General features: G+C 68.5%; 2 protein-coding genes across 4 annotated transcripts; both read right to left on the minus strand.

The window, feature by feature from the left end:
• Window positions 1-2,218: 2,218 nt before the first annotated feature.
• On the minus strand, window positions 2,219-10,159 carry OGFR (opioid growth factor receptor). 2 transcript variants are annotated; one of them, XM_054577496.1, is made up of 7 exons: window positions 9,794-10,159; window positions 6,568-6,636; window positions 6,007-6,085; window positions 5,175-5,253; window positions 4,535-4,601; window positions 3,963-4,111; window positions 2,219-3,444 (listed from the first exon to the last, which is right to left on the minus strand). In XM_054577496.1, exons 1-7 carry the CDS (start codon window positions 9,848-9,850, stop codon window positions 2,445-2,447), a joined length of 1,500 nt encoding a protein of 499 aa, XP_054433471.1. In that variant the 5' UTR covers window positions 9,851-10,159; the 3' UTR covers window positions 2,219-2,444. The 2 variants fall into 2 exon arrangements, with proteins under 2 accessions (XP_054433471.1, XP_054433470.1); XM_054577495.1 differs by lacking the exon at window positions 9,794-10,159 and adding an exon at window positions 8,613-8,815.
• A 2,212-nt stretch (window positions 10,160-12,371) lies between these two features.
• Window positions 12,372-15,897, minus strand: MRGBP (MRG domain binding protein). Of its 2 annotated transcripts, none has more exons than XM_054577498.1 (5): window positions 15,694-15,897; window positions 15,212-15,333; window positions 14,429-14,510; window positions 14,079-14,153; window positions 12,372-13,498 (listed from the first exon to the last, which is right to left on the minus strand). In XM_054577498.1, the coding sequence occupies exons 1-5, from the start codon at window positions 15,839-15,841 to the stop codon at window positions 13,311-13,313; spliced, it is 615 nt and encodes a 204-aa protein (XP_054433473.1). In that variant the 5' UTR covers window positions 15,842-15,897; the 3' UTR covers window positions 12,372-13,310. The 2 variants fall into 2 exon arrangements, with proteins under 2 accessions (XP_054433473.1, XP_054433472.1); XM_054577497.1 differs by lacking the exon at window positions 12,372-13,498 and adding an exon at window positions 13,527-13,901 and having other exon boundaries at window positions 15,694-15,841.
• Between the last annotated feature and the right edge of the window lie 6,699 nt (window positions 15,898-22,596).

Raw genomic sequence — 22,596 nt, forward strand, 5'->3', positions numbered from 1 at the left:
GGGGCTCGGCGGGCGGGCGGGGCGGGCGGCGGGCGGGTCGCCAGCGCCCGCCCCTCCGGCTGCGCACAAGCCCCCCATTCAGCGGGCCCACCTGGGCGGGCGGGGCTTCCGCTGCCCGCGCTCCCGCCGAGCCGGCCGGGCGGAGGAAGCTCCAGTGGCATTTTTCTGGCCGGCCCCTGAGTTAAAATTATCCCCGGCTGGTGAGTTAGACACATACACCTTTTAGCGAGAAAGAAAGATGCTCTCTTCTCCCCGGCCCCTCCCCCCGGGGGTGGAGAGCCCCGCGCTGAAGGGCCCTAGTGGGGAAGGGGCAGCTTTCGTCCAGAAGCGGGATCTGGAAGCCACCTACCCTTCCCCAGGCCCTGGGCGGGACCCCGGCTGCCCATGGCCCAGGAAGACCCCCAGAGAGGGGGAGCGCGGTGCTCCAGGGCCCGGACAGGCCCCCCACGGCCCTGGCCCCTGCTATGGGCCCCGCCATCGGCGAAGGTCTCGGGCCAGCTCAGTCTCTGGACCCCAGGGCCTGACCCAAACTCGGTACCGGCCGTCCGTACACGTGCACCCTGGAGGCAGAGGCCAGGCTGCACCCTGGCATTCCTCACCCTGAGAGAGCGGTGGCCCCGGTGGAGGGGGCGGGAGGGCCACCTGGGGCCTGAGCAGAAACCACGAGGGACAGGAGCCCCAGGCTGGCGTTGGGCGCCTCGTTTCTCCTGGCCTCGGGCAGCTCAGGGGTCCCCGCCCTGGGGAGAGGGGCAGCGCCTGGGCCTGGAGGGCCGGGGCCTCTCCGAGGTTCGGCACCGACAGGCCCGCCCCCGGGGCTCGGGACCCGCTGCGTCAGCCTCTTTCCTCGGGCAGGAACGCAGGAGGCGGTGGGAGAGCCAAGGAACCGGGAGCCGCAGGGACACACCTGGCCCCCAGGTGCCGGGCAGGCTTCCCCAGGGTCTGGGCGCAGCTGCCCCTTCAGGCCCTCAAGTGGGAGGGAGGAGTGTGAACTCTACCGGGAAAAGCCCAGAAGCTGGTAACACCTGTGCTCCTGCAGAATCTGAGCCAAAGTAGGATGACCTCAGAGACGCAGGGGGCTGGGGGAGCCGCCCGCACCCCACCCCAGGACCTGGGGAGCAAGATTGGTCCCCTCCAGGTGACCCTTCAGTCCCTTCCGCCTGGCCCCACAGCTCCACGAGGGGCGCCACCGGGTCTTTGGCTCTCTGCCCCGCTGCCCCAGCAAACCCACGCCCAGGCAGCTGCAGTGCCCTGGGGCTGGGGGACAGGGGCCAAAGCTTGGGGTCGGTGCCCTGGAGCTGCCCGTCGTGGCGTCTGTCCCCAGGCCCCACCCCCAGGGCGGCTCCCGTGGGGCTCCCCGCCCGGCCTCAAGCTCCTCCATCTGCGCCGGAGCCGCACAGGCTCCGCCTGAGGAACGAGCACGGCCGGAGACCCAGTGTTGGACGCCTCGTGCCCCCCCCCACCCCCCGTCTGTGCCGCTCTCCCCTGCGGTGGAAACCGAGATTGGCGCCGGCCCCACGGCAGTGCAGGTGGGCGCGCACCCAGCACCTCCCCCCCAGGGCCGCCATGTGCCCATCGCACCCAGCCCCCCCTCCCGGAACAGGGGTGATCGCCGCCGCTTCTCAGGGACAGGGAGCCAGATGGGCGCCCGCTCCCTCCACCTGCCCCGGGAGCGCGGCAGCCCGTCCTTTTGTGCAGAGGAGAGCGTGTGAGGCAGAGAAGGGACCTGGCCTGGGGTGGGGGCCGGCCCCGCCTGTGGGGAGGGCCGGACGGGCCGCGGGGCCCTGGAAGACTGAGCCTCCCACGGAGGGTGGGCCGGGAGCTGTGGCTGGCAGGCAGGAACAGTGCCGCAGAGGACGCTGCCGAAGCACCCCGCTGCGCCCCAACGGGGCCGGCGGAGGCCTGGTGCAGGCCCTGGGACCCTCCGGCGCGGCCTTCCCTCTGCCCGCCTGGAGGGAGGTGCCAAGACCCCAGACCTGCTCCCGCACCGGCGACTACAGGCGGTCAAGGGACCACACGTCCAGCGCCAGGGCCCTGGGAGGCCGTGTGGTCAGGGTGCGTTGCGTGGGGTGCGTCTGCGCCCACACGTGTGACACGTGGGCAGAGGGGGCCACAGCACAGCCCGTCTGGAGAGCAGCGCGGCTCGTGGAATCGGTCCCAGCCCACCCGGCCACCCCCCAGGACCGCTGCCCACGCCAGAGCACTCTACGTCAAACGAGTTTATTCAGAAAAGGCCTGGGCACCAGACTTAGAAAACGAGCCCCACTCCCACCCCCAGACACTTAAGGGTCAATTTACAAGGAGGGGCCCGTGCCCCAAGGAGAGAGGCAGCAGAGCAGGTGAGGTGAAGGTCCTGGAGTCCTGTGCTTCCCGCGGCTGCGGAGGCCCCGGGCCACGTGGTTCCCCCCGTGCAGGGCCTGGCGGGACGCCCGCTGGGGTCCCACTGCCTAAGGCGGTTGGGGCTCAGCTGCCAGCCCCGCCTCCACGGGCTCTGCCTTCGGGTCCAAGGCAGGCTCTTCTGGGGCCGGGCTCCGTGGGGCACCCTGCTCAGGGGGGCTTTGGGGGGCGCCCCGCTCCAGCGCGCCCTCGCCCTCCGCCTCCTCCACCCCATTCTCGCCCACGGTGGCCTCGGGGCGCCCTGGCCCACCCGGGGGCCAGGTAGGGGCCAGCGTCTGGTCCACCTTCCTCCGCTTCCTCACCTCGTCGTCGGACGCCTTGGCCCCCGGGGGTGGGGGAAGGGACCGCTCGTCCCCATCGGGCTCCTGGCTGCCCACCCCCAGGGCCCCCGCGCCCAGGCTGCCCTGGCTGAGGGCACAGCCCTCCAGGTTCTGGGCGATCGTCTCCACCTCAGAGGTGCTCTGGGGGCCTGCGTCCCCAGGGGCCTGCTCCCGCCGCTTTGCCTCCAGCTTCCTCTTCTTGCTCTCCTTGGGGCTGGAAGGCTCGGGTCCCTCCTCCCCGGGGCTCCGGGCCTCCTCTCCCTGGTCCCGCTCCTGGGCCTCCTCCTCCTCCTGGGGCTCAGCGCTTGGCGGCGGGGGGCCGACAGCCACACTCTCCCCACCCTCGCCCCTCCCGGGTCCAGAGGCGCCGGCCACGAGGCGGGCATCCCGGGGGCTGTCCTCCGCGTCGGCGTCGCTGGGGGCCGCTGGCGAGGGTGGCCGCGGAGGGGAGCGCAGCCTGAGCCTCCGCAGCTTGTCGTGCGGCGCCCAGACGAACTTGCGCCGCGGCCGGAAGTGCTCCCAGGCAAAGCGCAGCAGCGCGCGCCGCTGGCGCGGGCAGCGCACAGTGAAGACAAAGTAGTCCAGCGCACTCTGCCGCACGCCCGGCAGCTGCCCGCGCACCAGCGTCTCCTCCAGGAAGAAGCGCACTAGCGGCGCCTGGTAGCGCTCCAGGCCCAGCTCGCCCAGCGACTTGAGGATGCGCGTGATGCGCAGGTTGTTGTGGCTGTGCCTGGGGGAGGGCAAGCAGAGGGCGCTGGGGGGGCGGTTCTCAGCCCAGGCCCACCCCCACCCCCGGCCCTGCCCGACCCCACCTGCAGAAGCGTGCGGTAGGGGGTGGTGACACGTCCTCTATCCTCTAAATGGGGACTGTCCCCTTGATCCCATGGAGCACGCCCCGCCCCCGCGCGGCTAGTGAGGGGCCTCTGTAGTTTGTGCCATGGGGAAAATTCACTCCCTGCGCCTCCACTGACCCCATGCTTCCCAACAGGCCTGACGGGCGGTGCCTGGGACCCGCCCAGTGGGTAGCCGGGCACAGCTGAGAAGCCACACGACCAGTGGCCCCTTCTTTAGGCCTTCACACCCTATCAGGCAGGGCCCACCCCACCCTGCAAGCAAGGAGGAGGGTGCACAGAGCCTCAGCCATGTGCCCCCATCCCCAGACGTGCTCCGGGACCCCTGCCTGAAACCCAGCCCCGCTCCTCCCTCCTTCGCCCCAGCGGGCTGGCCAGCGGGCGGGGCAGGCCTCACCAGTTGAGGTTCCGGAAGCACTTCTGGTAGTTGGGTGCGCGGCGCACCCGGCCGGTGTCGCGGTCCTCCAGCTCGATCCCGTAGAAGCCCAGCATGAGCTCGTAGGCCTGCACGAACCGCTCCCGGGCCTCCTGGGAGCTTTTAAACTCCTGGAAAGCAGCCGGGGAGGGTTCAGGGGCCGTCCCCGCACACAGACAAGCGGCTGGCCCACGCCTCCCTCGGGCCGGGCCAGCGGACGCCCCACACAGGTGCTCAGGGCAATGACAGGGTGAAGGAGCCGAGCCGTGTCCCCTTAACGGCCTCTTGACCCTGAGCTGCTACAAAGCGGCCAGGGCCGGACGTGTCGCTTTAGCCCCGCGGGGACCTCCCGGAGCAGCTCCGGGGATGCTGCGGCCCCACTGCCAGCCCCAGGCGGGGAGAGAAAGGCTCACTCCTGCCCCGACTCCGCAGCGGAGCCCAACTCCCCGGCAGCCCCAGGGGGTGCCGGGGGTGGAGCCGAGGGCCACCGCAGAGGGAAGGCAGCTGGGGCGGGGCGTGTGGGGGCTTCCGCCTACCGCCCCCACGAGGCTCACCTGGATCTCCCGCAGCGTGAGGGGCTTGGCGTGCCAGTTCACCCCCGGCTCCCGCAGAGGGAACAGCCTGCGGGGGGGAGAGGCTGCTCAGGCGCAGGCGGGCCGGGCGGCTGACCCCCGCCGCCGGGCACACCACTCAACCCGGGCCAGGGCTGGACGCGCACACGCCGCGGGCTCTCACGGGAAAGCCGAGCGCGAGGGCACAGCTCCGGGAGGGCGTCACAGACCGGGGCCCAGGACGGGCACACGTGCGGTCCCGGGGCCTCAGCAAGCGTGCTCGGCGGCCAGGGTCAGCACCGGCCTTTCCACCCAGGGCAGCCAGCTGCCCCTTTTGTCCTCAGTTCTTTTTCTCTGGTCACAGATGCTCCCGCGCCCAGGAGGGGCCTCTGCAAGCTGTCCTCGCAGATGCGATGTCTGCTGGGCAACACCAAGGGGCTGCCTCCAGCCACGCCTCGCCCCCCGCCACGCAGGACAGGCCGGCGCCCGGCGTCCTCGGGCTCACGGGGCTGCCCGCAGCAAGCCTGCTCGGGGCTGAAGAGCCCACGCCTGCCGCCCGCAGCCCCTGGCCGGCAGGGCCCTGCAGTGAGCACCTTGGAAAGGACCTGATGCGTCTGCTGCGGGGGCCCCGCCCCCCACTCACCACTGGATGTAGGAGTGGTTGTCCTCCAGGACGTCATAGTTGCCCTTCCAGTCCTGAAGGATGGTGTCAATGAGACAGCCTAGGAGCCCCGTGGAGACACGTCAGCGCGGAGCCCCTCGGAGCCCCGAGCTCCCCCCGCCCTGCTGAGGACCTCAGGGCGGCGCAGCTGGGAGCTGCACCTCTCGTGGCATTTCCACCCCCGAGCCCCCCTGCGGTCTGGGAGCGGGGACCCCCTGCTGACCGCAGGGGGACTCCAGAGACAACTACGCCCCTCAAGGACGGGGCCCGTGTTCCTGGTCTTGCCCGTCGTTGCAGGAGGGGTCCTCACTGCTCCCCGCACCGCGCCTTGTGAGCAAAACCCTACCCTCACACAGAACATGCGGTGGAGCACCCCCCCCCCCCGCCCGCCACCTGCACCCCCGCCGGGCGCCCGCTGCCTCGCAAAGGGCCAGGCAGCGAATGTTTGAGGCTGGGCGGCCCCGTGGCACGTCCGCTGCGTCCCGGGGACAACAGCCGCAGACCGTGGGTCCCCGTAACGCTCCAGTCACGGACGCAGAAATTGGAATTTCATATCGTTTTCAAGTCACAAAACATTATTCTTCCTTAAATCTCCCCCCACCATTTAAAAATGTAAAATCCACACCTAGCAGTCACGTGTGGCTTTCCCGCTACCGCAGGAGCACCAAGAGCTTGTGACGGGAGACCTTGGGCCCTGGTGTCCCCTCAGCGGTCCCCAGGGGGTGCTGTGGGGCTGCCCGAGAGCCACAGGCCCTGCCTTCAGTCCCCGCCCAGGTCCCTGCGGCGGGGGAGGGGAAGGGCAGGCGGCACGCACCATTGGGCAGGAACGGGATCTCGTTCCTGTAGAAGCTCAGGTTTGGCATGTCGCCGTTGCTGTCCCGCTCGATCAGATCCTGAGGAGCCAGAGCGCATCCCGGTCAGGACGTCGTCGGAAGCAGAAACAGGCCGCCTGCTGCCGCCTCCCGAGCCCCCTGACTGGACGGTCCTGGGGGCGGCGGGCGGGTGCCTGCTCTCGGCCACAGACCTCCCGCCGCCCTGAAGGCTGCCAAGCGGCCGCTGGCCGTGGGGCCCGCATCCGCCTCTGACCCCCTCCTCCCCTCCCCGCCAATGCGGGCCCGCGCTGGGACGCCCCCTCATCTGCACCCAGAGGCGGCCCCAGGGCTGCCGCCGCCTGAGACTCGGGTGCAGAGGGCAGGGGCCACGGACAACAGGGGACCGCTGTGGGGGGCAGGCGGTGTGGGCCGGGGGATGTGCCGAGAGCCGGCCCCGTGGCCACCTGGGAAGGCAAGGACGCTGAGGCCCGCAGAGGCCGGGTGCCGAGGTGGTCCCGGGTGGGCTCAAAGGTGCGAGGGCGCCCGCCGGGGTGGCTACGTACCGGGTAGTGGTGGCGGTACCTGCGTGTGTCCCGCATGGCTCGCCAGTTCCGGAACCCGGTCGTCCTAGACTGGGGAGAGAAGGCGGGGCGTGAGATCCCCCCGGGAGACCCTCGCTCTCCCTGAGGCCACCAGGCAGGACCCACCCCGTGCGCCCGCATTCTGGAGGGGCGGTGGGACATGTGCCCCAGGTCAGCAAAGCTGGGGGGGCCCCGAGTGGCTGGAGCGAGGCCCCCCTCAGGACGCCCCGGCGCACACGAACCCTCCCGGGTGCGGGCCTCCAGCTCCAGCCTCCCTTCCTCCTCCCGTGCTCGCGGGCCCCCCTCCCCTGGTACTTCCTCCTCGCGCTGTGCTCTGAGCGGTCACCAGGCTTGTGTCCCCACTTATGGCCCTGGTAGGGGCCCCAAACACCTGTCGCAGGGGCTGATGAAGGAATGAATGTCCAAGGCCCCAGGAGCCGGTCCCTTCCAGTCCCTTCCGGCCCGAACCCACTGTTCAGTGACCAGACCCCGTGTTTCTGGGCCAACAGCCCCTTCAGAGTGGGGCTGGGAGCTTCCCCGCACCAAGGCAGAGACCCCTCGCTGCCCCCCATCCCCGGTAGCCCTGTGGCCAAGCATCCACAGGCCAAGCACGCTGGGGTCCCGAGAAGGGGGTGGGGGGCCGAGCCCCACGTCTGACCGAGCTGGAGGCTGGGTGAGGACGAGGGGCCGAGACAGAGGCAGCTCTGGGGCGCGCGGAGGGGGCAGCTGGGAGGAGCACACTGCGGGAAGGTCAGAAGGCTGCACCCTCTGGCTGTGTCCCCTGGCTCGACCCGTCCCCAACCGCAGGCCCCTGTCTGAGCGGCAGGCTGGGCCCGCAACTGCCCTCTGCCGGCCTCCACGCCGGGGCCGGCCGCTCCGCCTTCCCCTTCTGGCCAAGGGCCAGGGAGCAAAACCGAAACTCAGCAGAAGCCGGTCCCACTTCTCCCTCGGTTTCTATTTCTCCTGCCCCTGGGCCAGCGGGTGCTGGGAGCAGCACGGGGTCCTGGGGGCGGGGCAAGGGGCCGCAGGTCAGGGCGCCCCCGCCCTGGGTGGCAGCGGACACGGGGTGCTCGGGCACCTGCGGCAGGACAGCGTCCTCTCGCCTGCCCCTCGCCGCACCCGCCGGAGCCTCTCGGGGTCCCTCCCCGTCCTGCCCCTGAGGGAGAGCCCTGAAAACCAGCGCTCTCACCTGCTCGGGGGAACCCGCCCGGGAGAGCACACAGGCGCACTCCCGGTCCTCCAGACGTGCTGTCAGCGCTACACGGTCCAGAAGCGGCCGGGACCCAGTGTGACGGCCACTATTCTGGGTCCCAGGCCCCCAAAACTCCTGGGGCCCCAGCTGGGACAATGGCACCCACAGCCCCCTGAGTGCCAGCAAGTAATCCCTGCTAACAAGTACCCAGGGGCAAGACAAGTAACGGGTGGCAACAAAGTAACCAGTGGTCTAACAAGTAACCAGCGGTAACCAGAGGCAACCCGTGGGCAGGCCGGGGCTCAGGCAGGTCACCTAATGCAGCCTCCAAGGCTACCTGCACGGGGGCGCAAGGCCAGCCCCGGGCCGAGGGGGAAGCGGCCGCCGCACCCCGGGAGGAACAGCAGGGGCACCGCAGACGGGGGCTGGCCGCCTGGGCGAAGAGTGGAGTCCTGGGAAAGGGGGAGCAGGGCGAGGCGCTCCTTGCGGGGCGCCAGGAGGTTGAGATGCGGGACCCAGAGCCCAGAGCCGCAGCCCTGGAGGCGGACGTGACGGAGGCAGGGCGGTCACGGCGGCGCGGGGACTTCCCTGGGAGGAAACGCCGGCACCGCGCGGATCCCGTCCCGGGGCGCCGAGCCGGCGCGACCTCAGGGCGTCGCGCGGACAGAGGGGGCGCTCCAGGGGGCCAAAGGCCGGGGTGGGGCCGCCGGAGCGGGGGCTGGGCCCCGAGCCGCATGCCCAGGGGTTGCCTCCGTCTCCGGCCCCGAGAAAAGGGACGGTTTGCCCCGGGAGCCGCGGCGGCCGGGCCCGCCTCCCAGGGGCGCGGGGGCCGCACCTGCGAGGCGCCGGGCCGCACCTCCTCCTCCTCCTCCTCCTCCTCCTCGTCCGCGTCCTCCGCATCCCCCGGGGCGCCCGCCTCGTCATCGCCGTCGCCCGCGGCGCTCGGGCCCTCGCCTTCCTCCTCGTCGTCCTCCCAGGTCGAGTCGCGGTCCGGGTCGTCCATGCTCGAGCGGCGGCGGGGCCCGCGCTCCGCCGGAAGCGACCGCGAACCCGGGAGGAAGCGCGGGGGCGGGGCGTCCAGCGTCCCCGGGGCCGCCGACCCCGCCCGCCCGCGGCGCCCTCCCGGAAGGATGTGGCCGGAGGCTGCGGGCGCGCGCGGCCGCCGACCCGAGGATCTCTCTCCCCTCGCCCGGAACGCGGCCCCGCGGGACCCCCCGCGACCCCAAAGGCCGCCCGGGGGTCCCTCGCAGGGAGGCTGCCCCTGAAGCGAGCATAGCCCCCGGGCCGTGTCCCCAGAGCCCCCCTAGCCCTCCTCACCCCGAGGGTCCCCGGCCCCCAGGACCCCCACCCCGAGAGTCCCCCCACCCCGAGAGTCCCCCCACCCCGAGGGTTCCCCCTCACCCCAGGGTCCCCCCCAGGGCTCTCCCCTCTGAGAACGCCCTGCCCTGAAGGACGCCCACCCCCTAGAGACCCGCCCCGAGATGCCCCCAGCACAGCGGCCCTGGGAGAAGTCCTTGGAGGACGCCCCCAGGAGGGGGCCGCCTGGAAGTTGTCCCTCCAGATGAATACCCCCCGGAGGCGACCCCTCCAGCATGGTCCCCTCAGGATGTCCTCCCGCCGTCAGCTGGGCTACGACCTGTCAGGGGCTTGTTTGGACAGCCACCTGCCTCCCAGCTCCCTCAGACTCTGGACAGAGGTCGCGGCCTCGCGGCAGAAGGACGGGCAGCGGGGGCCCCCCACACCCCGGCCAGCGGAGCGTGCCTGCCGCGCGGGGGCAGCCAACGTGGCCCGGGCCCCAGGCAGCCAAAGTGACTGGGGGTCCCCGCGGGTGTTCGGCCCAGACCCATGCCAGTTAGGCGCCCCTGGGGGGTTCCTCTGGGGGCTGGGCGGTGGCCGATTTCGGACAGCTGAGATCGCCTGCCGCTCTGAAGTTCCCGGCCACGCTGGGTCCCTTACTCATCCTCTGCCCCCAACTCCACTGTGAGATACAGAGCTCCAGCAAAGCGGGTGACTCACCCTTCGAAGTGAAAACTGGGGGGTCCCACGCCAGGCAAAACCGCCTGCTGTCACCATGCGTCCGTGGTCTTGCTGCGGGCACGCAGCTGAGACCCAAGCCCGGCTGTTAGGTTTGGCCACGGGGAGAGCTGCCCGCCCGTGGGTGACCAGGCCGATGGGGAGGGCCGCAGCCCAGCCCTGCAAGGGACGCTGGCGCCTCCTGGCCCTGCATGCCAGCTGGCAGGCTTCCGGCTGCCTGTGCCTGGGGATGGTGACGCTCCCTGTGCTGTGCAGCGGGGGACAGCGGGACCGAGCACAGCGGAGGGCTGGCCTTGGGGCCAGTGCTGGGGGCTGGCAGACGCGCCAGCCTTCGCCAGCTCTGGGCCCGGTCTCGCCTGGCTGGAACCTGCGCACACGCAGCTCACTTTCCAGGGCAGCGGCGACTCCCCCAAAGGCACGGAGCTGCGGGCAGCTCTGCAAGTCGTCTGCCAGAAACGGCCGGGGTGGCTTGCCCGGGGAGCGCGGCCACAGGCCTGGCCTCGCCAGCTGGTTTGTGGCGGGCTTCGGAAACCCTGGCTGTGACACTGGGTAGGTGGGAACCTCGGTGGGAGGGGCGTTGGGTTTGGCTGATGTGGGAGCTCCCGGGGGCAGGGGGAAGCCCCGCCCCCACCCCCCCAGAGCCCATGGAGGACAGACACCTGGCCTCCCCGCCCAGCCTGACCCAGAGCTGGGCCGCGAGGGCAGCCCGCCTTCCCAGCCAGTTCTCAGGACGCTGCCCAGCTGCTGCTCTGTGAACCGCGATCACACCCGGTTGCCCCTTGAGCAGTTTTGCGTGTGGTTTGCATGGAGCTCACATCCATGGGCGGGTGACCCTGGACCCCGGGCTCGGCTGCAGGAACAAGCTGCGCCTGGGGGCCGGCCGCTGGGGGCTCCGCACCCTGGGTGGCATGCTGCCCAGGGTGCACGGGGCGGCCCCGCACGCCGCACCAGCCTTGCACCCACAGGCCCTCGCACAGGCGGCCATGCGCCCCCACGGTCAGCCGCGCCCAGAGGGGGTGCAGCTCCTGGGAGGGCTCTGGCTGAGGCGGCTCAGGTCAGACCTGCCCTAACGCTTTCCTCAGGCAGAACTAGCGGTGGCCACGTTATTCGGCCAAAGTCTGCCCATCCCCACTGCACCAGCCAGGTGGGGGGCCGGCTGCACACCGCTGCCACGCAGCGTACGCTCGACAGTTCTCAGGAGTCCCTCCAGACCCCCCTCGGGCGGCCGGGTCAGAGCAGGGAGCGCTGAGACTACACCCTCCCAGCTCCCCCCGCCCCCCACAGTGCAGGCGGGTGTCAGGCCCCTGCGTCCTTGGCACAGACACGCGCGCGGTTTCCAGTCTCAGTTGCACGCAGACTGCGTTTCTTTTTTCTGTTCTGCAGCTTTGGGTGTGTGTGCTGGAGTCTCTAGGCCCCACCCTCCACCCCAGTCCCAAACTCACTCCGTGTCCTGTGTCCTTGTTCAGACACAGTGTGCCCGTGACGTGGTGGGCACACCCAAGACCCCTGCATCACAGGTTGGCCCCTTAGGCTGCAGACACCCCGTGGCACGTGTGACCTGCACAGACCCCATGCAGCCGAGGATCCCGGGAGGCCTGCGGGGCGGGGCGCCTGCTCCCCTGCCGCCCTCCTGCCCTCCTGCAAGTCCTGTAAGATGCTGAACAACAGAAACGAGGCAGGTTTGGTTTATTAACTAGGCTTTTCCAGCAGGTCCCCAGGTCCCCGGACATGATCTCCCAGGGAGCCTGGTGGAGGGAGCCACCCTGTGTGCCCCCCAGGGCTGTGTGCTGTGGGCGGGCTCTCCCAGGGCCAGGTCTCTCTCATGTGCCTTGATTCCGGGACCCGGCAGAGTGGGCACTGCGTGAGGGTAGTGGACACAGCGAGTGAGAGGCAGGCAGGGGCATGTGTCCTCCCCTTGTCGGTTCTAGAACTCTCAGGAAGGCAGGCCGCTCGCTGCTCTCCTGCCTTGACGGGCCATCACCGCTCTGCTGCAAGGGACGGCGACAGACCCCGTGTGTCTGGGCAGCTGGGGGCGCGTGGTGTGTCCTGTGCTTGGACGTGGACCTCATGGGACCTCACCTCAGAAGGGGAAGGCCAGTGGCAGGCGTGCGGGGAGGGGCTGCGTTGGATTCCTGCTCCCAGCAACAGGGTGCTCTGACCTGACGGGGGGTGGGGGTGTCTTCCCCTGGAGACACGCCCCACAGGGCCCCAAGCCCGGACGGCAGGCTTCAGCTGCGGGTTCCTGTGCGGGGCGGACACCGAGACCCGCCGCTCAGGGTTGGCAGGCCCTGGCCCACGACGCTGTGCCGAGTGCCATCGGCCTGCTGGGGCAGTGGGGCTGGCGATGTCTTCAAGGCCCTGATGTGAGCGGGTGGGTGCTGGCCCGCCTTGGCCCGGACGCTGGGCAGGGGACAGGAATGCGATGTCCTCCCGCTGGTCCCAATGAGGAGGTCGCACGGCGGCGGGCCAGGAGGGGGCGCGCCAGCCTCGGTTCGCTCGGCAGGCCTGCGCAGGCGCGGCCCCGGGCACACGCAGCTGTCCGGCGGGAAGGAGGTGCCGCTGGCCTCATTCGGTCTCCCGGCCTGGATCCGAGGGCCTGTCTCCCCGCCGGCCGTCACCAGTCTGTACCTACATTGTATCGAGTGAGTCAGGTACATCTGAGTGTACGTTTCAGTTAGCAATCTTGGAAAAATAAAAGCTTCCCACTGTAGCAAAAGGTGACTGACTTTGGTATGAAAATCACACAAGTCCAGGTGGCTTTCTGCGCTTTAATGCTGCGTAGTCCCTGGCCCAGCCGACAGCCCCATCGGGCCGCCCTCCACTCACGCGTTTGGTCTGTTTGCGAGTTACTCGGTAATACAAAAATAACCACAAATTCTCTGTGTCTGGCATATAAAAACTGAGCCAAAAGTATCTCAGCGGTCATTACCTTAAAACAAAACATCTCGGAAAAAATACAACACAGGTTTTTAACTTCTGCAGTGCTTTTTTCATATAAAACACTAGTAAAATAGGCTTCTTAGAAATTAAATAGTGAAATATCAACCAAATTATATACATCGTTACAGTACAAGTGAATGAGGCCAAATATCCAGTTCTCAGTTTCTCAGCACGGAGGGGCCGCCGTCTGTGGCTTGGTGGCCTTTCTCTGGAGGTCACAGTCGCTTGAGCAAGAGCGAAGAGCGGCGGGCGGACAGGTGGACAGACGGACAGGCCGACGGGAAGCTGGTGCTTCCAGCAGGGCGGGGATGGTGGGCTTTATTGCTCCTTGCGCCAGGCGTCCCACGCAGGCGGTGGCTCGGGTGCCGCCGAGGCAGTGAGCCGCTGAGCCGGCCACAGGGCGCGCCCTCAGCCTGAGCCGGCGGTCCTGGCTTCTTGGGCCGTCCAGCTCCAGGCAGTGAGTGGGCGCCGCAGAGCCCCTGGTCCTGGCTGACAGCAGGGGCCGGACCCCTGACCGCGACGGCCTGGCGCCCACGGCCGCGGCCCTCCTCGCGGGTGCCTATGTGCGGCGCCGCTTGGCGGCGCTGGGGCTGGAGGGGTTGCTGTTGGCCGTCAGGACCTTGTCGGCGGCTCGGCTGCGCTTGCGCTTGTCCGCCCCTTCCTTGGCCCCCAAGTCTGAGGAGTTCTTGTCTCTGTCTTTGCCGGACTTTTCGGCTGCTTTCCCCAAGCTTCCTGAAGATGAAAAAACTGGGAGACAAAATCATTTGGCTGAAAACAGAATATCCAGAGTTTTATTTCATCTTCCTGTTCCGTTAAAAATTCTCCATCTACACGTATGACGCTCTGAACCCCCGAGCGGCTCCTGAGCTGGGGGCGCCCGCCCGGCCCGCAGAGCGCCTGGTCCTTCTGAGAGCGTGCCCGCCGCGGGGGCCTCGGGCACCGCGCGCTCGGCTGCAGGACCCGCCCCGGCCGCCACTCACGCCTGTCCCGCAAGGTGGAGCCGGCTTTGCTACTCAGGGTCTGTCCTGCACTGAGACCTCCGGCACTGCACACTGGGTCCACCTGACTGGGCCCGCCCGGTGCCCGAGGCTGCCCCGTGGTCCGTTCGTGGTGTTGGCCGCGCGCACGACGTCCACGCCCGGTGAGGCTCCTGCCCGAGCAGAGGGAAGCTGCCTCTCAGCTGCTGGACCAGACAGAGCGGCTGTGGCTGCAGCGGGCTGAGATGCAGGCGGGGGCCTGCGTGGCGCCCTGCGGGGAGGCCCTGCCGGGGCGGGGTGCTGCGTCCCCCGGGGCCCCAGCCGAGGGACGGGGCGAGCTCCACACTTACCGTCATCGGACCCATTATGGGGGTCCATGTCTTCCTTCATTTCCTCCTTCATTTCCTCTTCAATGACCACTTTTCCTGTGGGGGAGAGACAGTGGGCATTTACTGGAAGCCCACGCCGGCGGGCGGCCCAGGCCGGGCCTGCTACCCATGCGGGCAGCACACGTCGGCCCCGGCCGCTGCCAGCTGCTGCCTGTTCCTGAACACATGTCTCCCATCCCGGTGGGCTGAGCATCACAGGCCTGCGACTGCCGCTCCTCCCTGACCCTCATGACCTCACCCCAACACCACCACCCCCAGCCCCGCTCCGCGGGCCTTTCCTAACCCCTACCCCGAACTCGCCCGAGTCTCACCTTCACGGACTTCCTGAATGATCTCTTCCGGAAGGACGAAGTTCCTCTCTGGATTCGGAAAAGGAAGAATCTCAGACTCGTGCTGGTGGCCAAGAGAGAGTTTTATTATTTTAAGAAAAAAGCGTGACTTTAGCAAGTGACTCCACGTGTATGAGATCCGGCTCGGGAGCACCCTCAGAGCTGCCCCAGGGTTGCCACGGTGGACTCGGAGGGGCGAGGATGGCTCCCTCCTGTGTTCCCCTGCGGGCGCAGCCAACAGACCCCAGGAGGGGAGGAACGCTGGGTTCGTGGCACTTGCCTGCAGGGGCAGAGCGGCAAGGGCTGTCTCACGCTCAGAGGGCCCTCACAGCTCAGTGGCTGAGAAACCTGGGAGTCAGGGCTGGCAAGCCCATGAAACCTGGGGCCCCGCCTGCCAGGCTCTCGTGGGCATCCCGTTCACCTTAGCCTGATGGGGACACAGTCACCTGCCTGCCTAGAGCACTCTGGGGCTTCCCCCGTAAGAACGATGGTGGCGCAAGGGCCCCCTTGCTCCAGCCTGGGCTCCTGGGTTACCTCCCCGGAGAGACCTTCCCTGGCCGCCTTAGGCAGGTTCAGCACGAGTGACCTGCTGCCATCAGTAGCTCTGTGCCTTCTGGAAACCCGTCCGGAGCTACCTCGTTTTGTGACTGGCCCCACGGGGATGGCAGGTTCTCAGAGGGCGGGACCTGCACTGACTGGAGGAGGCACAGGGGGGACACTGCTGCCAACTGGTCTGGGGCCCGGGGAGGGCGGGGTCCAGCTCACCAGCGCCTGCATGTCATACATGGTGCTCAGGTGGTCCCAGATAACTTTGGATGGCACCTGCCGGCCGATGTTCTGGCTGAACTTGTCCCTGATACAGATCATGTGGAAGTGCCGGTTCACACCTGCGGGAGGAAGGGATCTGTTGAGGGGGTGCAAAAGGGGTCAGGAGTCCGTGGGGTGTGGGGGGGCAAAGGTGAGGGGAGAATGAGGCAGGCGTCGGTGGGTAAGTGGTAAAGAGGGGGCGGAGGTGGGGATGGCGGTGGCAGAGGGTGGGGGTGCAGAGGGGGCAGGTGCATGCGGTGGCAGGGGGCGGGGGTGCAGAGGGGGCAGGTGCACGTGGAGGCAGGGTGCGGGGTGCAGATGGTGCAGGGTCGGCGGGATGCAGTGTAGGAGGCCTCCGCTCGGCCGCGCGCCCCGGCCGCGCGCTCCCGGCCGTTGCCAGCTCGCCCCGCCCCCACGCGGGTCCGCGGCGCTCCGCTCACCGACGGGTTTGTGGCCCAGCATGGCGTGGAACAGGCACACCTCCACCTCGGGGCTCCAAACCACTGTCTCCTCTGCTGGGCTGGTGGCCGCCTCCCCCGGCCCCTTGTCGCCCGCCGCGCCCCCGCCGCCCACCTCGGCCTCCCCCATGGCCCAGCCGCCCAGCGACGAGCCCCCGGCGGGAGCGGCGGGGCCACGGGCTCCGCGCAGGCGCAGTCGCGGGGGAGCGCGCTCGGCGGGCTTGCGCTCGGGTTCGCGCGCGGCGCCGGCGCAGGCGCAGCTGAGGGTCGGTCCCGGAGCGCGCCCGCAGCGCCCCCTGGCGGTCCGCTTCGCAGCGCAGCGCGGTCAGATCCCGCGGACCTCCGGAAGTGGAGCAGCTGTGGGGAGGGGGATGGAGACTCTCTGAATTAGGTCGTGGCGATCGCTGCACCACTCTGGGTAAACCCCCCTTGGATATAAGTGGCGGAATTGCACGTTACACGTCAGTAAACCGATTCAGAAGAGCAAGCACAAGCCGCAGTCAATTCTGCGACTGTGTGCGTTAAAGGTCTTCGTCGGCCTCTCGCTAACTTCTGGCCTGAGCGCTCCGCAGAGGGGCTCCTGCGCACCGGGGCAGGACCCGGGTCCAGACGCCGGGACCGCGGGCCTCCGGGCGACCTACTGGGGATCCCCTGGGAGGTTAAGCTGGGCTGCGGCGCAGGCAGGGCCCCGCGCGGTTTAACTGCAGTCCTCAGCGGGGCGTGGCCGGGGCAGGGCCGGGGCGGGGCCAGACGGAGGTTCCCGGCAGGTCTACGCCCGGCGCGCGGTGGGGCGGGGCCAAGGCAGGGCCGCCGACTAGGAGGCAGCCCAGTGACGAGCTCCAAGCCGCATCCAATCACGGCCGCCCAGCCTCCGGTCCCTCCCCGCTCCGCCCACCCCCGCGGGGCCACGCCCCCCGCGGTCCCCTAGCTTGGCCCTGCGAGTGGTTCGCCTTCCCCCGGGTGTAGACTCGGGCTCAGGGTGCGCATCTCCGCGGCCCGAAAGCAGTGTGAGTCGGCAAGGCGCGGAACCCCTTTAGGCCTCAGTTTCCTCTCCGTGCATGGGACCTAGCAGGGCGCATCCCCAGGGGCATTGTGCGGGTGGGCTGTCCCGCCAGCGTCTGCTCGTTGCCCCGCACACAGCCGGGCTGCAAAGTAAACAGCTGGAGCCACACAGCTGAGCGCTGCTGCCTGGCCGGCGCAGGCGCTGGTCAGCCTCTCCTGCTGGGACGGCCAGGTGCACGCAAAGCGGAGTCAACTGCCTGGGGCCCGAATCTCCACCTCCCATCTGTGCGGGGGGGCTGCCGGTGATGCCAGCCCCCTCAATTCCGGGGGTACAGGCGGCCCAGAGAGGATACTGCAGTGGTGCAGGGCCACTAGCTGTCATGGTAGCCCGAGGTGGCTGGGCGTTCTGACGGGCCTGTGCTCTGCCCTGACCCAGAGGGGGACTTGGCTCAGCGGAGGCTGCAAGGGCGGAGTGAAGCTCGGCCACGTACCCCAGGCTCCTCACGCTGCCAGTGCTCCGCGGAGGGCGGCCCTCTCTGTTGTTAGTCTCCTTACTGCGCCTGGACGCCCTCGGGTCCCTGCTCCTCGGCCACTTTCACCCCATCCTTGCCTTTTCCCAGTGGAAAACCTCTCCCAGGCGCCTGGGGACCCACCAGGCACCACCAGCTAGGGCGACAAGATTTCTGCTCCGGCACCAGCTGGGACCTGCAGTCCACACACCCACCTCCAGGGGGCGTCTCCCGCCCACTGGACCCAAACTAAGGCTGCTCAGAAACGGACCTGCAGGAACCAAAGGCAGGCTTGTTCCCTGGCAACCCGGCTCACCCAGAGGCTACCGGTCGTGGCATTTGAAAAGGAAGTCCAGTTCTTTAGAAGGGACATACGCGGGATCACTGTGATGGCCTTGGGGACGTCTGACCCGCAGGGGGAACGCCGCCGTGCAGCCAGCTCCACGGATCCTCACAGCCCCCTGTCCTGGTCCTGTTACGGCTCTTGCCACAGCCCCTGCAAGGCTAGGCCGCGCCCAGGGGACGTGGGGAGCCCCGGGATGCTGGGCTCAGCTGCTGGCCACCCCGACCGGTGTGGGGGGTCAGCTTCTCTCTGGGGTTGCCAGCTTTAACATCAGTTAAATTTGAATTTCAAATAAGCAATGAATAACTTTGCAGTCCCAGATATGTCATAGGATATGCTTCTGTCAAAAATTACTCTAAAGTTAGATCTAACTGGGCACCCTGCATTCCATCTGACGACCCTACTCCTAGATTTGCCGGATTACCTCCTGGTCGGCAGCTTGATTTGTCCCGAGACACGGGGCCTGGGAGGCGGGCAGTGTCCTGCCTGCCTCTCACTGGGGTGAGCCGTGTGAGTGAGGCACAGGTGGCCCTGGGATTTGCAGAGGAAGCGAGTGACCCAGCTGTGATGGGCCAGGGGTGACCTCAGGCCCTGGCTGCCCTGGGATGATTTTTGTGGGTGCAGAAGACCCTCGGGGAAGGGCGCACATGAATCGACTTCGCCACCTGCTGTGTCGATGGATGCGCTTCTGCCGTGAAAAGCCACGCTGTGCTGGGATCGCGTCCACGTGGGCACCGCGTGTCCTGGGGGCTTGGGACGGGCCAAGGAGAGGACCAGGCGCAGGTTCTGGCCTTGCCTGCAGCCCCCACACCAGCTGCGGCACATGGGTCCGTGTGGGCACACGTATGTCAGCACACGCACGCAGTCCCGGCCCTGCCAAGCCAGCCAGCGGTAGGGGCACAGGGCGAGATGCCGCCCAGCTGCCTTCACGGCGACTCTGGAGTTGTCTCCCAGGGGGCAGGGGAGGGGTGGGCTGAGCCGCTTTTGGTGGTCTTTTTATTATCCAGTTTCTTGGGGGAGGCCGGCCTGCTGTGGGATGCATGGCCTCTAACGTTAGGGCTGGGCCTGCGGGAAGGACCTTTGTCCAGCAGGCGAACGGTGACTGCGAGACCTGATTGCCTCGCCTGTGACTGCAGGGGCCAAGCCGAGAGGAGGGTCATTATTATTCCCTTCGCCTTGGGGAAACCGAGGCACAGGACCGCTGCATAACTGGCTCACTGTGCCTAGTGGAGTGCCAGGCTTTGCACTCTACCCAGGCGCCCCCCCGCTCTCTTGTCTCCCTTGAGAGTGGGGGTCCCCTGGGTACCACTCATTTTTCCCTGCTGTCACGCACTGACCCAGCCGCGCTGCCCGCCCCCCGCCCCGCGGGCCCCAGGGAGCCTGCGGGCTGGTTTGCAGGGAGCCCTTCCTCCGGCGGGGCGTCCCTGCAGGGGGCGAGGGGCAGGAGCCTGCCCGGCGAGGGGCCTCACTGGGGGCCGGGTGCGCTGTCCTCAGTGGGAGAGCAGCTCTCGGGGGGTGGCTGTGCAGGCCACGCGGCCACAGCGATGGGGACCCAGTTGCAGCTTCCGGCTCGGTGTGGCCCGGCCCCCTCGGTCTCCAGAGGCTGGCACTTCATTGATGTCGGCTTGAACACCCCCCGCCCCGCTCCCCCCAGGGGACTCAGAGCCAACCCAGCATGGCCTCTGCCCTGTTGCCGCCCTGCCCTGTCCACTCCGTTTTAACAGATGACGGCTGTCACCCCCCCCGTGGGAGGCGGGTGGGTGCCGCGCACGCGTCCCGCTGCGTTCGCTCCTCCTCGGGCCTCGTGGAGCCCCGGGACAGGGACCGCTTCAAATGCCGCAGGACGGGGCTGCGGCAGCCGCGGGCGCTGTGCCTGGCCGCTGATCGCCTCAGCTCTCTCGTCAGTTTCAAGGACGCTGACAAGGGCTGAATCTATTTTTGAAAAGACAGACTCTTGCCCTGTTAATCAGCTTCCAAAGGCCACTCTGCTTCCTTGTGCATGCGCGACCGGAGGAAACAGCTCTCCGGGTCCCGGGGGGAGCAGCAGGTCCCCTCTTTGTAAAGGGCGGGCATTCTCTCTGCAGGCAGGGAAGGTCTCCCTGAAATAAAGTTCGCTCTGCCCTGCGCCCCGCCCCCGACACCCACCTGTGGGGCGCTGCCTGCCTCCTTCACTGCCCATCCACCCCTCCCGCCATCCCTCCACCCACCCACCCGTCCATCCAACTCTCTCTCTCTGTTCACCCACTACCCGCCCCCATCCACCTCTCCAGCCCACTGGCATTTGCCGGGCTCCCGCTCTCTGTGTGCCTGGCTCCGAGGAGCGAGCACAGCCTGATGGCTCCCGTTGGCGGGGGGCAAAGTGATAAGAGAACAGATCAAGCCCGGGTGGCAGACAAACGCAGTCAGGCCGCAGGGGCGGTCAGTCGGTGGGAGTCCCCACGGCCCAGCGGCGGCTGGTTGCTGTGCTCACGCCTCCGCACGCCCGAGAGCTGCTTCTCCCGGCTGGGCCGGACAGCCAGGTGGACCCAGTTTGCTCAGCTCCCCGCAGCGTGGTGGGGAACGGCACCCACAGCCCCGTCTGCGTGCCACGGTTTCCTCCCCCGCCCGACCCCCCGCCGCAGAGAACTGTTTCCTGTAAGAGCTGCCATTTAGTCTCCCCCCCACGCGCTTCCCTGTCCTAGCTCTGCCGCTGCCTCCGGGGGGTCTGGGGCCCCGCCGACCGCCGAAGGGGGCAGCAGCCTCGAGCGGCGAGCCCAGGAGACCGGACCGGGCCGGGGGCGGGCTCCCACCCCCAGCCTGGCGGGCACACAGGCCCCAGCAGGATGTCGGCCCAACTGCTTCCCTGCGCTTTGGAGGAGCCCACAGGGTGCGGGCCACGCTGGCTCAGGAGCGCAGACCTGTCCACTCCCTGCAGACCATGTGGTGGCCTGGCACTCAGAGCCGGGGCGCCGCCTGCTCGGGGCGCTGCACGGGGTGGCCGCGGAACTCCCAGCATCAGACGGCACCTGCAGGGGACCCTGGGCGTTCCTGGCACTGGCCGAGCCAGCTCCCGCCCCGCGGATGGTGACCAAGTGTCACTGGGCACAGACACACGCGGGGGCAGCAGCGCCAAGCTTTCTTGACGACGAAAGACTCAAAAGCGCGTGGGCCTGCGTGCGCGCGGCGTAGGCACGGAGAGCCACAGAGCAGTTGCTCCGGATCGATTTCCTGCCACCGCGCCACCGATGGCCACAAATGTAGCAGATTCAGACCCCAGAGCTGTGCCGCCTCATTGTGCAGCTCAGTGGGGGGCCGGTGTGGCTGCGCCCTCCGCTCAGGGTCCCACGCGGACACCGCAGTGTCGGCCAAGAGCGCCCGGAGAAGCCACCGCCGCTGGCTCATCCCCGCCGGGCTCGGCCCTTCCTCCACCTGCGAAGGCAGGTGGGCCCCCCACCCAGGCTCTCCGACTCCCCTCCGGCTCCGGGGACGCTGGAGCGAGTGCTCTGCTTTCAGCTGCTCATGTGGCTTTGCGGGGCCCCCCGGGTAATCAGGACACCCTTCCGATCCTGATGCGTGTGGCCTTGAGCATGTCGGTACGACTCCTTTGCCCTGTCACTTCACACAACATGCGTCCCAGGCCCTGGGGACTGGGGCATGAGCAGCTGCCCCCACAGACGCTGAGCCGCTCCCGGGGAGCGGCAGCTGGAGGCTGACAGAAGCCGGGCCGGCCGGAGGGCTGCCGTTCCCCCCCGCCCCCCTGCCCTTCCCCCCCCCCCCCGTCTCTGTGCTTGCTGCCTGTCCCTCCCCAGGACAGGGCGGCCCCCCGGGGCTGCCTCGGGGAGGGTTTGAGCAGGGGGCGGGACAGGGACGCTTCCCAGTGTCAGCTTCACCTGCTATGTTGTGCCATGTGTACATTTTCCTTCTCTGAAAACTACATATATTAGAAAATGACACATTTTCAAAACACAGAAAATGAAAAGACAAGACTTGGAAGCGAGCCTGGCGGGGCCCACACAGCCTTGCAGACGGGGGAGCTATTTGGGGCCGCCTGCGAAGGGATGAATGGAAAGTCATTCGAAGTCGCCCGGGGCGCCCGCCTCCCCAGCGCCCACGCTCAGCCTGGCGTTTGCGGGCGGCCGGCCGCGGGTGCCTGGCTCCCGGAGCTGCCTGCGTGGCCGGCCTCCGGGGTGGGCTGGTCTTTTCAGGAGCGACCGCATCTCAGGACGGCACCCCTCGGCGGCTTGTGGGGCTCCTCCGAGAAGGCGCCGTGCCCACGGATGCGAGAAAAAGTCCAGACCGGGCGATTTAGCAGCTTCAGGCTGGAGAACACGCAGGCGACAGAGTGCCCGGCACGCGTGTGAGGTCGAGGCGTCGGGGAGCTCTAACGCAAGGCAAAACCTGCCCACAGGGAGAGGAGGGAGAGGAGTCTATTGTCGAGTGAGCGTCAGAGCGGGCGCGATGTGCACCCCAGCACCCCGCGGGGGACCCGACGCGGGGGGGAAGCCCTGCCGTTTCCAGAGCCCGGAAGAGGCAGCCTGGACCGCTGCCGTCCAGCTGAAAAGCAGCGCGCCTTGCGCGGGGGCTTCCCGGCACCGCCGCTCGCACGCCCCACCCTAACCCTGGTCGCTGGGGCGACCCTCTGTGTCAGCTAATTGGCTTTAGCAGAAGCAAAAACGGACCCTCGTCGCCGTAGCACAGGAGGTGGTTCGCAGCGAGGCCCCCAGGGGCGTGGGGCTGGGAGAGGCCCCCCAGCCCCGCGGGTGATCCTCCGCAGACAAGCCCTGGAGAGAGCAGGTCCGCGGCCGGCAGCTGCCGAGGAGCTTATTTACCTTTTAACAAGATTTACGCCCCTCTCGGGGGAATGTGCAGTTCTCCTTTGAGGAAAATTGTGCAATTACGTGTTCTCCAAAGTAGACGCTGAAAGCTAAGGGGAGGCAGGCGCTTTGCTCCCGCACCGGGGAGGGTTCACGCCTTCCCCTCCCGACGCCTGTCCTCCTGGTGGGGTCGGCAGCGCGGCACCCGCCAGCCCAGCTGCTGCCTTGGTGCCCCGGC

The sequence above is a fragment of the Pteronotus mesoamericanus genome, unplaced genomic scaffold (assembly GCF_021234165.1).
Source record: "Pteronotus mesoamericanus isolate MK-2021 breed Mesoamerican mustached bat unplaced genomic scaffold, CSHL_Meso_final contig_436, whole genome shotgun sequence".
Classification (NCBI taxonomy): domain Eukaryota; kingdom Metazoa; phylum Chordata; class Mammalia; order Chiroptera; family Mormoopidae; genus Pteronotus; species Pteronotus mesoamericanus.